Source organism: Gorilla gorilla, chromosome 21, assembly GCF_029281585.2.
Source record: "Gorilla gorilla gorilla isolate KB3781 chromosome 21, NHGRI_mGorGor1-v2.1_pri, whole genome shotgun sequence".
NCBI lineage: Eukaryota > Metazoa > Chordata > Mammalia > Primates > Hominidae > Gorilla > Gorilla gorilla.
Genome location: NC_073245.2, coordinates 44358727 through 44375743, shown reverse-complemented (window position 1 = coordinate 44375743; position 17017 = coordinate 44358727). Strand labels below are relative to the sequence as shown.

The 17017-nt window shown below is 43.9% G+C and overlaps 1 protein-coding gene across 4 annotated transcripts in view; it reads right to left on the bottom strand.

Moving 5' to 3' along the window:
* The window catches only part of TM9SF4 (transmembrane 9 superfamily member 4), a 54891-nt gene that overhangs the window by 26179 nt on the left and 11695 nt on the right, over positions 1 to 17017 (bottom strand). For 3 of the 4 annotated variants that reach the window (XM_004061975.5, XM_055373290.2, XM_055373292.2), the window contains exons 2-3: positions 6789 to 6902; positions 3684 to 3783 (exon numbers count right to left, since the gene is read on the bottom strand). In XM_004061975.5, coding sequence (XP_004062023.2) covers positions 3684 to 3783; positions 6789 to 6902 — 214 coding nt within the window. Of the gene's footprint in view, positions 1 to 3683; positions 3784 to 6788; positions 6903 to 17017 lie in introns of those variants that run through there. The other variant, XM_004061976.5, reaches the window with a different exon arrangement.

The following is a 17017-nucleotide window of genomic DNA, read 5'->3' as shown; positions in this document are numbered from 1 at the left end:
ACAGGACAGCATGTGCAAAGACCCCTTTGGGGTGGGGGAGGCACTGAACCTAAGAGGCCTGTGTGGCTACAGTGCAGAAGGCTCAGATGAGCTGCAGAGATGGGCCAGTGCGCAGGGGGCCTGTGGGACACAAACAGTTTGATCTTGACCAGTTTGACCTAGAAAGCAACAAAATCCAATGAAGGTTTCTAACAGGGGTAGAGAAAGATGTTATCTGAGTCTGGTTCCAGAAAGATCATTCTGGCTGTTTTGTGAAGAAAACAGAGGATGCAAGGAACTGGCGGCGAGCAGTGGTGGTGGTGGGGGGCAGCGATGGCAGTCAGTCAGGAATGAGTGACACCGGTGGCTGGAACAGGTGCTGGTGAGGGTAGAGAAGAGTATACAGATTCAGGAGCTCCAAGGAGGTGAAATCCAGGGGAAGCGGTGCTGACTGTAAACAAGGCATGAGTGAGGGATGGTGCATATTAGGAAGACTCTGAGGTTTCTACAGCCAGGTTCTAGGTGGGAAAATAGGAAGAACAGCAAATTTACATCGAAGGCATTTTCAGTTTGGATATATCAAGTGGGCACTTAGATATCAAGATCTGAGGCGCAGAGGAGAGGTCAGGGCACAGATGGAAGTTGGGGGTTATCGGCCCACAGATGGTAAATGGCAGGGCCGCGAGCTACGCTGCTGTAGGCACCAGCACTCTGCTGTGCAAAGTAGCGGCCCTGGCAAGCGATGCTTTGAGTGTGGAGGAGGCACGCAGGAGAGGGAGAGATTGAGGAAGGGCCTGGATGAAGGCCTCACCCCTCCACCCTGTTTTGGAAGGCTGGCAATGCAGGTGAGCCTGCAAAACCCAGGGATGGATTGGCCAGTGAAGAGCGAGGACACAGTAAGATATCTGCAGAGCCCACTGCTGAAATGGCATTTTATAGATGACAAGCTGAGGATCAGAGACCTGCTCGTGGTGATATGAGGGGGTGGTGGTAATGCTAAATCCCTGGCCTCTTTCCTCTATACCATTTCCTACTGCCCATTTCATCTCCTGTCAATGAGGATCTTGCTTGAGGAGAGAAAGAGTTACAGAGAGGAACAGGGCTGCAGACCAAGTACAGTGGAATCGCTTCTTGATATTTAAAAATTAAGTTTAGCCAAGAAAGGGGACACAATGGTCAGGAAATGGCTCATTTCTATTTCTTTTTTTTGTTTTGTTTTTGAGATAGAGTCTTGCTCTGTTGCTCAGGCTGGAGCGCAATGGCGCAATCTCAGCTCACTGCAACCTCTGCCTCCTGGGTTGAAGCGATCCTCCTGCCTTAGCCTCCCAAGTAGCTGGGATAACAGGCGTGCACCACCATGCCTGGCTAATTTTTGTATTTTTAGTAGAGATTTCCAAATTTACAAATTTTTTTAAATTTTGTATTTTAGTATGTTGGCCAGGCTGGTCTTGAACTCTTGACCTCAGGTGATCCGCCTACTCTGGCCTCCCAAAGTGCTGGGATTACAGGCATGAGCGAAATGGCTCATTTTATACATGGAAGTACTCCTTTTAACAATGAGCAGTAAGCCATGAATGTGGAGCCTCCCAAAGAGTCCAAGGTTCTATCCGGAACACCTGCCAAAGCTGCTCCAATACATACACCATGCCATGGATCTCCATCAATGTGACAACCATTAGCACAGCCCTCAGACAGCCCTATGGGCCTTTCTGGAGAAGGCAGCCTGTGACAACAGAAAGAACTCTGGCTTTAGGGTAAAAGAACCTGAGTTAAAAATCTCAATTTCTCCACCTATTGGCCATGTGACCCTGACTAAGTCTTTCAAACCCTTGAGGCTGCTGTTCCCTCTACTATGAAATACTCAGCTTACAGAGTTACTATCAGAGTCACAGAAGCTGCTGTACAGTGTGGTGCTTGGGCATGGATTCTGGAGCCAGAGTTCCTGGAGTTCCGTCACTTACTAGGTGAGTGACTTCATCTCCTTGTGCCTCACTTCCCTTATTTATAATAAGGAGAGTAAGAGAATCTACACCCTATTGTGAGAATTACTAAGTTAGAGTTGTGAGAATTAAGTAAGTTAAGGCACAGGAATGCTTAGAACAGTGCCCAGCTCATAGGATGAGCCCTCTAGGTATTAATGATGATGATGAGGATGATGATGTAAATGGCTTACAAACCAACAGTCATGCAATCAAGGATGGTTTTGCTCCACTCAGGTAGAACACTAACAATTATCGAATGCCTACTATGTGTCAGGCACTGGGCTAGAAGCTGAGAAGAGAGGGGAATGTGAGACACAATCCCTCCAGTCAAAGAGCCCTCAGGCCATGAAGGCAGGCACTACAAAGACAGAATGAGATGCAATATGGCAGGATAACATTTGTATACAGAAATCTCCATTTCTATGAGGCAGGAACTTTCCCCAGCTTCACGAAGATTTGGCAGGGGTTCAGAGAGGTTAAGGTCACCCAGGATCATACTAAGAGTGCCTAACTATAGAGCCTTGGGTTGCCAAAGGGTCCACAGCAGCTCCCAGGAGAAGGGAGGTACATTTGTGGAGGGGCCTGATATCAGGACCCTGGAGCACCAAGTGGGTCAGGCTTCCCGGGGAGAGGCAAGGTGGCTGGAGGATAGCATGGTGTGGTGAGGAAAGGAGGGCAATGGCAGGCAGGCACTGGTCCACAGATGGTAAGTGGCAGGGCCACAAGCTGCACCACTGCAGACAGTTGGTAGAGGCCAGCCCAGGCTCTGAGGCCAACCTCTGTTCAACGCTACAAGGCAAGACTTCGGCACAGTTGGTATTAGGGGGAGATGGTCCTACCCAATTTTGGTTAAACTGGCTCCAAGGCCTGCCTCCAACTGGTCCAGGACCCCCAATACCTGGCAGTAGATAAATTTGTCAGCTAGGGGTTCCAGAAACATCTGAGCCATGCGTAGCCCTGACGGAGAAGGCAGCCCTTTCAGGGGCTTGCTCAAGAACCAGTTCTCTCCTTTCTCCTTCCTAAGGTGTAAGAAAAGAAAGTCTCTTAAGTTCCCTGAGGTCAGGGAGACACCTTTCCATGCTTTTATCTCCAGGACCTAACACAGTCACAGAGGAGGCACTAATAACTGTGTACGAATAGACACCTCTACACCTGAAATTCTGTCAAATGGAGAATTATTTAAATTAGAATAAAATGGCTACTAGTTATGGAATACTTGTGTCAGACACTGCACTGGGTGCCTCACACATTATTTGACATGAGTCCTGCAGAGCTCAGCAAGAACTGTGGTGGCATCTCTGCTTGCATTCAGGGCAGAGGCACTCGCTCTCTCTTTCCATTTAAAGCAGAGGAGGTGATGAAGCCGCAAGAGAGGAGCTATCTAGAAATCAAGAAGAGGCGGTGTAAATAGAAGCCAAGTGCTCCAAGTCTGAAGACTGACTGTGGATCCAAAACAAAGATCACTCTGGCTGTTTTGTGAAGAAAACAGAGGATGCCTTTGCCCACAGTATAAACAAAGACAAGTCACTTAACCTGCAAAATGAGAATAAACACAGCAACTGTCTCCCCGGGGCTGTTATGAGGTTTAAATAAGCTAACAGGTATGCAAACAATGTAGACCAGTGTCTAGAATACAGCAAAGTTAACTGTTGTTATCATTATAAAAATCATGCTGGGTTCCCCCTGGGGACAAGTTGACAGCAGTGTGGGAGAAGAACTTACCCAGATTCTCTGCCTTGTAGGTTATCTTGCTGGGCTGGCAGAAGGGCAGTGAATAGTATTCATAAGGTAGCTGGGTTCGAGAGCTGGTGAGCTTCACAGCCTGATGGGAATCCAGCAGAAACCAAGATGACCAATAATCCTCCCTGGTACCCACACATCTTTAGTACACTTGGTAATATTAACTAATAGGCAAACGAATTAGCAGAAATGACAGCAGTACACTATATAATGTACTGCCCACAATTCTGAATTATTTCACATTTCATTCATTTTAGACTACACTACAGATTTAGTTGAGAATCACAACCAAATTCAATACATTGTGAGAGTCTTGAACATGCTACTATCCCTTGACACAGCAATTTCACTTTTGGGCATCTTTCCTAAGGAAATAACTCCAAATAAGGAAAAAAAGCATTTTAGGAGCAACGAAGTTCACTCCTTATTCATAACCGTAGTGATCTTCTTCCTTCAGCTCCTCGAGTCAGTCAAGCTCTCTCCTGCCTCAGGCTTTGACCTACTGCTCCTTTCTGCCCTATTGTGTGCTCGCCTGGCTTCTCCTCATATTCGGGTCTCAGCTCTCCCCTTGCCTGTGTCCTTCCCTCACCAGGGTATCTAAAGGAACTCCCCAGTATCCACTGGACTGTCAGTCTTCAACTGTTTACTTCATAGCATATCTGATAAAATGTTAATTAGTTTCCCTGTTTTTTAAAAAATCAGTTTCTCCCATTAGCATCTAAGATTTAAGCTCTATAAGGACAAGGACCACGTGTGCCTTGGTCACCTCTGTAACTCCAGTGCTTTAGAGCTAGGCACAAAGTAGGTACTCATTAAATGTTTGCTGAATGAGAGAAGAGAGGAAAAATGAAAAATAACTTCAACTCAAAGCTCCTGCAATGGGAAATTTATCAATAAACTATGATATATTCTTTCAATTAAATATGGTAAAGCCATAAAAAAATAAGGTTTAAGACAATGAAGAAGAATGTTTAGGAAATGCTACAAGCACACAGAATATAGCTCTGGAAACCACAGACAAAATAGAACCCATCGAAATGTTACAAAAAATAAAATTTTAATCCAAATGTAAGTAAAGCTACCTTTACTATTTAGGAACTATTGACCATTCCTCACACACCACCTAAAAGTATAAAAGATTTTTGGAATACAGGTCTACAATCTTTTCTCAACTCTTTTTTGGGATTAGAAATTTTCTGGATTCCCTGTAATCCCAGCATTTTGGGAGGGTGAGGTGGGCAGATCACTTGAGGTCAGGAGTTTGAGACCAGCCTGGCCAACATGGTGAAACCCCGTCTCTACTAAAAATGCAAAAATCAGCTGGGCATGGTGGTGCGCACCTATAATCCCAGCTACTCAGGAGGCTAAGGCAGGAGAATTGCTTGAACCTGGGAGGCAGAGGTTGCAGTAAGCCGAGATCATGCCACTGCACTCCAGCCTGGGTGACAGAGCAAGATTCCATCTCACAAAAAAAAAAAAAAAGAAAAAGAAAAAGAAAAAGAAAATTTCCAGATTTTAGAAGGCAATGTGGTATACAAACCATAGCCAAGCTGGGTCTGGACAGTACCTCAAATTCGATAACTATTTGTGCAGAGAAATGCAAAGATATTCATACTAAGTGGAATAGAAAAAGTCAATAAACAGCTTCATGTTCAGTTCTGGTCAGTTCTTGCCTTCAATGAGCTTGGAAAAACTGAGTTCCAGAGCTTTCCGGGTGTGAAACTGCAGGGATTAAGGACCTCTATGAAACATTTCATGAATTGCTTGAGGAAAAATGGCCAAAAAGTCTTGTTTTAACAATTTTGTGTTTCTTAGCATTCTCACTCAGGACAATGAGAAAAGAATGCACGTTACAGAGAGATGCGTCCCACCTTTACGTTGCCTCCCACTCCCTCTCTTCCCACCCAAGGCGTCCACCCTCACATACTTAGCTATGTGGGACTGGAAGCCAGAGCAGCTCTGGTACCTCCAGGCCACTGCTCTGCTCTGGAGGGAGCTTTTGACAGAGGTAGTGGGAAGAAGGTACTGCAGTGGTTAAGAGATGGGGTCTTGGGCTGGGTGTGGTGGCTCATGCCCGATAATCCCAGCACTTTGGGAGGCTGAAGCATGAGAATTGTTTGAGCCCAGGAGTTCAAGACCAGCCTGTGCAACATAGTGAGACCTCATCTCTACTTAAAAAAAAAAAAAAAAAAAAAAATTAGCCAGGCATGGTGGTGCACACCTGTAGTCCCAGCTACTTGGGAGGTTGAGGCAGAAGGATCGCTTTAGCCTGGGAGGTCAAAGCTGCAGTGAGCTATGCTCATGCCACTGCACTCCAGCCTAGGCAACAGAGAAAGACCACGTCTCCTCTAAATAGAGATGGGGTTTGAACTAACCCTATGTCTTCCTCACTATGTGACCTTGAACATGTTAATTTTCCTTCCCAGGCCTCGGTTTCCCCATCTGTAAAATGAATAGGAAATCTTTTATATGTACATATATTGTATATGTACATACAATTCCATATGTAACATATGGAATTGGCCCAAGTAGGTTCTTGGGGGGCATCCTGAGCTAAGCCATGCACAATGCCTGGCATGTAAATAACCCTCAGTAAAAGTTATTTTAATGACTGTTCCTGCAAGTTACAAGTCTGACTGCCAAGGAAAAGAGATGCTCACAATATATGAACAATATGAGCAGACACTAGGAGTTATGCTGACAAAGCTGGTAACAGAGAAGAAGATGGAGCAGGTGAGAAAGGGAGGCAGAGATGCTACAGAAGAGGCAGGTGGAGTAAGACAAAGGCACAAAAAGAGATGGACACATACATGACAGAGACAGAATACTTGAAAGCAAAAGTGAGAGTGAGAAAGAGACCGAGATGCAAATATACACAAGCATACACAGGGACAGAGACACAGAAAGAATCAGAAACAGAGAGGGGACCGAGAACCAGAGGCACAGGGAGAGGGAGAGGCAGAGTTCCGGGGTAACTGGCACTATTCTTTCTTCTCTGCAACCAAAGGATGGACATGAACAGCTCACCATGGTGCTCCAGACACACTGCCTAGCACAGAGGCTCCAAAAATCCAGGAACACACTTACCTTGATTTCTACGGGATCGTTCTGGTGGAAGTTGATAGGCGCGACCCCAGGCACATAGAAGGCGCTTGTTTCACACATCAGGGAGAAAAGCAGTAAAGACCACGGCAACCAATCCTGCTCAGAAGAGAGGCCAGGGTTGGATTGGGGAGAAGAAGTGAAGAAGATCCTCTGAGGCAGATCAAGTCATACCACCTTCATGTTGCTTTAATTGACCCAGTGTAGCCACCCTCTGACCCATGAAGCCTGAAGACCTCGTAAACGTTCTCTCCCAAATGCTCCCAAGAGTGCCACAGGACAACAATTCTGCACTTCCAGGAGTTAGCCACAAAGTAATTAACATCTGGGCAAAAGGGAAGACTATCACACAGGAGCCATGTCTCCCCACTTCTGGATCAATGTTCTTTTAACCATTTATAGTGTGTAACTCCCAGGATAGCTAGCAGGAAATAAAGCTCCAGGACATTTAATTAATTCCCATTTCTCTGTATAGCAACTGGTTCACGCTGTCAAAAGCTCCTATGTTACCAAGAGATGTTCCTACAAGTTTCTCCAAAACCGTGCTGGCCTCTCTCACCTCCCACTCTCCTCCTCGCTCAGCTCAGCCACACGGGCCTCCTTGTTGTCCTGACAACAAACCTTTCTGCACCCCTCAGGGCCTTCGTCTTTACTGTGCCTTCTGCTGGCATGCCCTTCCCACAGGCACCTGCATGGCACATCTCTCTCCTTCTTTTTTTTTTTTTGAGACGGAGTTACCCAGGTTGGAGTAAAATGGCATGATCTCAGGTCACTGCAACCTCTGCCTCCTAAGTTCAAGTGAGTCTCCTGCCTCAGCCTACCGAGTAGCTGGGACTACAGGCATCCACCACCTCACCCGGCTAATTTTTCTATTTTTAGATCAGACGGGGTTTCACCACATTGCCCGGGCTGGTCTTCAACTCCTGACCTCAGGTGATCTGCCCACCTCGGCCTCCCAAAGTGCGGAGATTACAAGTGTGAGCTACCACGCCCAATGGCACATCTCCTTATTTCATTCAGGTCTCTCAAATATCACTTCCTCAGAGAAGTCTGCACTGACCATTCTATCTAAAAATCAACCTCAGGGCTCCCATTACCCATTTCTCTAGTCCCTTATCTATTTCTCCTCATGGACTTATCTAATTGACACGTACTATATGTATATGTTTATTTGCGTATTGCATGTCCCCCTACCCTTGAATGTGATCTCTAGGAAAGCAGCACCATGAACAGTGCCTGGCACAGCATGGGGACTCAGGAAATATCTGCATGCAGCATAGGCACCTGGGAATCAAAGGCAAGAAAGGTCCATTGCATCTCTTTCCCTTAATAATAGTGCTTCACCCCTGCAAGGAACTAGAAGAGCTGCCGGATTCTCTTCTTTCTGCGCAGTCTGAACAACGAACTTTTGTCTTCCACACGCCTAAATCACCAACTCAAGTCAGTTTCTGTATCTGATTACTCTCCCTAACCTTTCACTGCTGCTGCATTTCAGATGCTTATTTCCTCCCACCTGGACATTGGCCACAGCCTCCTGATCACCTGTCTCCACAGCCCTCCCATCCACCAAGTTACACCCCATCCAACCAACCAAGCAACCAACTAACCAACACACACACACACACACACACACACACACACACACACACACACACACACACTCTGATGACTCTGTGAAACTCAGTTTTATAGGAAATCAGGATCACTGAGGAGGCTTGCCAAAAATGTAGACTGACCTGTACTTTTACCTGGACTACAAGTTGAGGGAAAAATGGCTTTACAAGTTTCTGAATTTGTAAAAGGTTCTGAATACAGTACGCTTTTTGCAGACACATAGCTTGGTCAAAGTCTTTTAAGCAATATTTTCATGGAGTTTTTCCTCCGATTTGTGAACGTTTACAAGTATCTGCCAGCTGATGTTCATTAGGAAAGCCTGACTCCAATAAACACAGTGCCATGGCTAAGACAGGTGTATTGTATTTGGCAATCAGGAGGCCAGATGAATCAGGAGAGCAGGAAAATCTTTAAAAGAAATGACAAGACTAGTAGGTAAATTGCCTCATGGGGCAATTTGGATAGGAAGGATAGGAAGACAGTATTTTTTTCCCTCTGTCATTTTTTTTTTAAAGAACTTTTTATTTTTAAGTAAATTTAGATTTGCAGAAGAGTTACACAGACACTACAGAGGGTTCCCATACATTCTTCACCCAGTTTCCCCTAATGCTAACATCCTGCATAACCATAAGCGAGTAAGCCTTTTTAAAAGCAACTAGCGTGAACATTTTTTGAAAAAGCAAACTACAGTAAATAATTCAAACAGTACAAATGGGTATGCCATGAAAAACAAATCCTCCCACTCCAGGTCCCCATGGACAACTGCTATCACCAGTTCCTTGAAAATCTCTCTAGAGACATTCTATGCTGGTACAAAGGGGAGGGTTTCATAGTATGGATTGGCTTGAATACAAAAACAAATAGATTTTTCTTCTTTCTCTCTGAGTAGTGATGGAAAGCCTACCAACTGCAGGCTGGGTACAGCATCTGATTTCCTCTGCGTCAGAGGACCTCCCCCACCTGACTAGGCATCTGAAGATTCTGGCCCTTCCTCATTGGAAGCTTTTGCCAACCCTCATGTGTCATTGGTTAGAATGCAAGTGTGTCATGTGAGAGAAATAAACCCTGCCCTCTTTTTTCCTCTAATTCCCCTCTGTTCCTGAATTCCAGTTAACCAAAATATAAAGAAGGCAAATCCTGTACTGTTGGCAAAAACAGCCACCCAAAAGTTGTTAAAAAACAAAACACCTCAAGCTTAAATTTTTGAAAAACAATCCTCACACAAAGATACTATCAACAAATCACGCACCAATTTATCTTAGAAGGATCAAGAGATGAAAAACAGCAAAGGATATTTTCATAATATGCTAGAATCTTTGAATATAATACTGAAGTTGGCAACCAAAAGCAATTCAGAATTTCAACTTAGAACTAATGGCTGTATCCGATGACACTGTCTATTTTAGATATTAAAATGCCACCGTCTTGGTATTTTCACATGGCTATAGGGATTATAAACTGGAACACTACTGCGGGTTTATCTGGCACTCTGTATCCAAAAGTCTCCCAAAAGTACATACTCTTTGACTCTGTAATTCTGCTTCTAGGCATGTTAAGAAAAATACGTCAGGTATGCCAAAATGTATACATGAAAGGGTGTTCACCAATAACATTATTTAAAATAGTTCACTACTGGCCAGGCGCAGTAACTCATGCCTGTAATCCTAGCACTTTGGGAGGCCAAGTTGGGGGCAAATCACCTGAGGTCAGGAGTTCGAGACTAGCCTGGACTACATGGTGAAACCCCATCTCTACTAAAAGAACAAAAATTAGCCAGGTGTGGTGGCACACGCCTGTAATCCCAGCTACTTGGGAGGCAGAGGCAGGAGAATTGCTTGAACCCGGGAGGCGGAAGTTGCAGTGAACTGTACTCCATCCTGGGCGACAAAGGGAGACTCTATTTCAAAAAAAAAAAAAAAATTCACTACTTACAATAGTAAAATGTCAAATGTTAATGGAATGGGTTAAATTATTATATGTCCATTTAAATAGTCATTGAAAGTGATGACATGTTTTTCTTTTTTTGAGACAGGGTCTCACTCTGTTGTCCAGGGTGGAGTGCAGTGGTGCAATCACGGTTCATTGCAGCCTCAACCTCTTGGGCTCAAGAGATCATCCCACCTCAACTTGCCAAGTAGCTGGGACCACAGGCACACGCCACCATGCACTGCAAATTTTTTGATTTTTTGTAAATATGGTGTCTCCCTATATTACCCAGGCTGGTCCTAAACTTCTGGGCTCAAGCAATCCTCCCGCCTCAGCCTCCCAAAGTGCTGAGATATAAATGTGAGTCACTGCACCTGGCCGATACATTTCTTGAGTAGGAATGTTCAAGCTTTAGATTTACATAGTAAAAGCAGGAGCTAGAACACTGTGTGGCAGGATTCCTTTTTTTTTTATCTTTGGAAAAATATTTAGGAGGCAAAATGTCTTAGTGATGAGCTTTTTTCCTTTTTTGTGTATCTATATTTTCTAATTTTCTTAGATGATTATATAGTATTTATGCCACTTAAATAATAAATGAGGCAAAAGAAAACATCACTGTTCTGAACACTGAGGTTAGAGTAATCCTAGCTTGGTATGGAGGAACTTCCACCCACCGGCCCCAGTGCCTTTCCAGCAGCACCTCCCACCTTTTCTTTCTAAGCCTTCAGGGAGACCTAGGACTTGGGACACTGCATAAATGTATACACACACACACACACACACACACACACACACAAAATGGAATACTCTTCAGCCATAAAAAATAAAATCATGTCTTTTGCAGCAACATGGATGAAACTGGAGACTATTACGTGAAACAACTCAGAAACAACGTCAAATACTGCATGTCCTTGCTTATAAGTGGGAGCTAAATAATGTGTACACATGGACATACAGTGTGGAATAATAACATTGGAGGCTCTGAAGGGTAGGGGTGGTGAGGGATGAGAAATTACTTACTGCATACAATGTACATTATTCGGGGGATGGTTACATTAAAAGCCCAGACTTCCCCACTACCCAATCTACCCATGTAACACAGCTGCACTTGGTACCTCCTAAATTTTATTTTAAAAAAGAAAAGAAATGCAGAATCACGGGCCCTACCCTAGAACCTGCATTTCAGCAAGTTCCCTGAGTTAAAGTTTAAGCAGCACTGCTCTAGGTCATCCTAAAGTGCAGTCAGGGTCAAAAACCACTGCTTAGGTAGAAGTGTCTATCCCAGATGATACAAACCTCTCAGAAGGGATGTAGTGGTCTGTATTTCTCTTTGACTAGATTTAAAACTGCATCTTGACAACCAATAATGGGGTGGCTATCATATGCTAGGGAAAGCACTGAGCCTGGGGCCCCAAAATAAGGCCAGGGAGTTATACCCTCCCCTCAGCTGTGCAGCACTGGGGAATCAACTTCAACTTTGCTGGGCTGTGTCCTCATTTACTAGGATGGATTCATGTGGTAGAAGTGGAACTCAGAAAAGAACATGAATTTGAAAGCATTAATAAGCAGTTAGCCACAACCCTTATATGTAAGTATGATTATCATTATTTCTTGCTCATCAATAACCTGTGTTCTGAAGGTCTCCTCCTAAGAAGCTGGACACCAGACCTTTTTGTCTCATCTGATACGTGATTTGAAACCAGTGCAGGGGATCGCAATCTCCTCTGGTTATCAAGCCAATTAAGTCTAAGCAGTTACTGCAGTTCTACCTTCTTTTGAAACAGAATCCTCCAGATTTAGTTGAGAGACACCACCCTAGGGAACTCAAGGGCTCTCTGCGAAGCTCAGGTTGCAGAGGAATGAAAAGCAAATCCTGAAAGACTTCAATACACTTTTGTTCCAGTCTCAAACCAACGGAGCAAGTATACACATAAAAAAACAAAAACAAAAAGACACAACAAGAATGCCCGAACAGGAAAACACCACCAAAAAACAACAAGCCAGAGTCACTGAGCACCTCCTAAGCACAAGGCACAGTGACAGACCTGGTTCCTTCTTTCCACTTACCAAGTCCCTGCGCCCTGCTAGGCACTGACAAACATTGATTTGTGGTATCCTCACAACTACAGGTACCTGGAGATTTTGGTCACCATTTCGCAGATGGTGTTAATCTGAGACCCAGAGACCCAGAGGTTAAGTAACTTGCCCAAGGTCATCCAGCCAGAAAGTGGAGGAACAAGGATGCTCTTTTCAGGCAGGTGAATTGCATTACAAATGAGGCGACTGTAACGATGATGTTCATAACAATGGCAGCTAACATGTATTGAATGCTAATTATGTGCTAAGCACAATTCTAGGTTCTGTCCATGGAATAACTCGATGAAAACAATCCTATGAGGTAGGGACTCTTATTCCCATTTCACAGATGAGGAAACTGAGAGTCAGACAGGCTCTCAGGATTAGCAGTGAACAATATTAGGATTAAACAGGATTTAGCCTGGTTGAGCCCAAAGCCCATGTTCAAACCAGTACAGAAATTAGTTCAACAGGCTGGGTGCGGTGGCTCATGCCTGTAATCCAAGCACTTTGGCAGACCGAGGTGGGTGGTTCACCTGAGGCCAGGAGTTTGAGACCAGCCTGGCTAACATGGTGAACCCTGTCTCTACTAAAAATACAAAAATTAGCTGAGCGTGGTGGCAGGCGCCTGTAATCCCAGCCACTTGGGAGGCTGAGGCAGGAGAATTGCTTGAACCCGGGAGGTGCAGGTTGCAGTGAGCCAAGATAGCGCCATTGCACTCCAGCCTGGGGGACAAGAGCGAGACTTCGTCTCAGAAAAAAAAAAAAAAAAAAAAGAAATTAGTTCACCAACTACTTATTGAGCACCTACTGTGTGTCAGGCACTGTGCCAGCCTCAAGAATACATGCCCACAAGGAGCTTTCAGGCGGGTGGGGGGACACAGACGAGCCATCAGCCCATCACAACACTAGGTCCCAGATGCTCTCAGCAAGTTAAGAGGCTAAGAGCAATATGTTGGGGAGTACATGGGAGCAGCAATATACCCAGTCTTGGGGCAGGGAATGAGTGCAAATCTAAGAACTTAAGTCTACCCTGAAACCTGAAGGGAGGTGAGAGGAAAGAGAGAAGGGTTCCAGAAAGAGCAAAACACAGACGCAAAGGCCTGGTGGCAACTATGAGTTTTTGGCAGGTAATATATAGGCTGGTGCTTCTTAAAGTTTAATGTGCATTTAAATCACTTGGTGACATTGTTAAAATGCAGATTCTGATTCAGAAGGTCTGGGTAGGGCCTGAGACTCTGCATTTCTAACAAGCTCCTAGATAATGACGACACTTTTGTTCATGGACCATCCTATGAGCAACAAGTGTTGGGCTTTGTTCTCAGTGCAGTGAGGAGACTCGGGAATTTTAAGTAGAAAAGGAATAAATCATATCTGCAGTTTTAAAGGTTACTCTGGCTACTCTGTGTGTGTGTGTGTGTGTGTGTGTGTGTGTGTGTGTGTGTGTGTGTTTAGGGGAAAGAGGGCTGTGTGCAGCACATTTCTGCTCTGGAGACGTAGTAATATCCAGTCCTAGATTTGACATCTAATAACGATAAATGAAATAATCTACCCCGGTGCGGTGGTTCATGCCTATAATCCCAGCACTTTGGGAGGCAGAGGTGGGTGGATTGCTTGAGCCCAGGAGTTTGAGACCAGCCTTGGCAACATGCTGAAACCCCATCTCTACCCAAAATACAAAAAGTTAGCTGGGCGTGGTGGCACGTGCCTGTAGCCCCAGCTACTGGGGAGGCTGAGGTGGGAGGGATCACCTGAGTCAGTGAGCCATGATCACACCACTGCACTCCAGCCTGGGTGACAAAGCGAGACTATGTCTCAAAAAAGAAAAAAGAGAAATCACTTATAAATTCTTGGTCAAATGTGAAGAGAAGCAGCAGCCAGGTACAGAAGCGGAACACATGACATGCAGTGGTGAAACTTGAGCATGCATGGAAATTACCAGGAGGGCTTACTAAAACACCTGGGTCTGGGGCAGGGCCTGAGAATGTGCACTTCTAGCAAGTTCCCAGAAGATGCTGCTGCTCTTGAAATCACACTTTGAAAACCACTGGTGTACCGGAAAAAGCACAGGCTTTGAGGGCCATACAGACATGAATTCAAATCCCAAACCTACCACTTCCTAGCTGTGTGACTTTGGGTAAATTTGTATAACTCTTTTGAGTCTTGGGTTCTTATCTGTAAACTAGGAAAATACTACTAACCTCATGGTAGGGTGATGGTGGTAAAGATTAAATAAAGTTCATAGAGCACTTGGCACATAGTAGGTGCTTGATAAGGCAGGGTGGACTTGTTTTGGGTTGCACAAGAAAGCAGAACCAAGGAGGACACTGCAAGGGAGATGCAGTGGGCCCACTCTAAGGGCTCTTCTAACAGGAAAGCTATGCAACCATCACCGTGAGCTGAGTGACCATGGGAGGAGGTGGCAGAGGAGGTCTCTGCCCTGATGAACAGGTTGAATCAGAGGCCTCATGACCTCCCTTGAAGCTCAAGAAGTTCATAATTCCCTTGAGAATATTTGACATTTTATCAACCAAAGTAACGTAAAAGTAAAACAAAACAAGGCAAGTTTCCATTCCAAGTTGGGTTTGATGGGGTTAAAAAGACAATTTGTAGGGCTGGGTGCGGTGGCTCACACCTGTAATCCAAGCACTTTGAGAGGCCGAGGAGGGTGGATCACCTGAGGTCAGGAGTTTGAGACCAGCCTGACCAAGATGGTGAAACCCTGTCTCTACTAAAAATACAAAAATTAGCCAGGCGTGGTGGCACACGCCTGTAATCCCAGCTACTTGGGAGGCTGAGGCAGGAGAATTGCTTGAACCTGGGAGGCAGAGGTTGCAGTGAGCCAAGATTGTGCCATTGCACTCCAGTCTGGGTGACGGAATGAGACGTCATCTCAAAAAAAAAAAGAGTTTTTAAAAGAACTTCAGAGGTCATATAATCCAGGAGGTCAGAGAGGGAAACTGAAAGACCCATGGTCACACAGCAAGTTATCTGCAAAGTGAAGTAAGTCCAGCTCCACCCAGACTGGCACAGCCAAGTGAACAGAGGTCTATCACCAGGCTGGGAACCATGCTTAGGGACAGTTTGAGGTCACGATTAGAGGTGTTCAAGAAGAACTGTACTGCCACAGATGAACTGCTTATTTTTCTCCTTCGACCATCCCTTTCCAATTATTTTCCTCTGATTGTTTGTCTCACTTGTCTCTCCCCCAATTCAATGCCTTTCTTTTAACAAACCATTGTAGTCAATTTGGTATTTGTCCTTTACTTTGGGATGATTTTGAAAAGAGGAATAATGAAGGCAGACTAGTTTTACTAAACATTAAAATGTAGACCAGGCATGGTGGCTCACACCTGCAATCCCAGCACTTTGGCAGGAGAATCACTTGAGGACAGATGGGAGTTTGAGAACAGCCTGGACAAAATAGTGAGACCTTGTCTCTACAAAATTATTTAAAAATTAGTTGGGTATGGTGAAGTGGGCTTGCAGACCTAGCTACTTGGGAGGCTGAGGCAGGAGGATCGCTTGAGTTCAGGAGTTTGAGGTTGCAGGGAGCTATGATTGTGCCACTGCACTCTAGCACAGATGACAGAGGGAGACCCTATCTCTTTAAAAAAAAATATATATATATATATGTATGTATATATATATATATATATATATATATATATATATATATATATATGAGAGAGAGAACATATGAGCTAGAGAGTTATCCAAAGTGTTTGATACTGCTGGAAAGAACATAAAAGACTTGCAAGTATAATTAAAATAGAAGTATTAGAAGAAAATATGGATAGGCTTTTAAATAATCTTCGTGGAAAGTTTCCTAAGAATAAAGCAAAATCCAGAAGGTATAAAGAAAAAGTATATATAAATGTATAAAGGAAAAAAATGAAAAAATACACCAAAGAGAAGGAAAAAGAGTTTAGGTAAAAACATTTAACATACTTGACCAAGAACTACTTTCTTCAATATACAAGAACAATAGAAACCGATAAAGGACAAATAATCCAAAAGAAATACGAATGGGCAGTTAAAAAAAAAGCTCAAATGGCCAAACACAAAAAGATGCTCAGCATCATTCATAATTTAAAAACTGTAGGTCAAAATAATATCTCATTTTTTGCTTAACAGAGTTATAAAGCTTTAAAAAGTATGATTAGCCTAGATGTAGGTAAACTGGTACAGTCTTTAGGGAGGGTAATTTAGTGATATATACTTACATAGAAGGTAGAACTGTTACTGAAGTACTGCCAACATAAGCTATTACGTAGAAAAAAAAAAAGAGGCACAGCAGGTTTATGTAGTTTATGTATAGCCTTTTTTCACTTGTCTAAATAAATTTTTAAAAACCACGTGCCAAAGCCAGGCAAAGACATCACAAGAAAAGGAAACTACAGACAACTATCCTGTGTGTTCATGATGATGATGAACAGATGAAAAAATTCTTAACAAAATATTAGAAAATTGAATATAGGTTTATACATCATGACCAAGTGGTGTTTATCCCAGGTTGGCTTAATATTTGAAAATCAATTAATATAATACACGAGATAAACAGAATAAAGGACAAAAATCATATGATCATCATAATA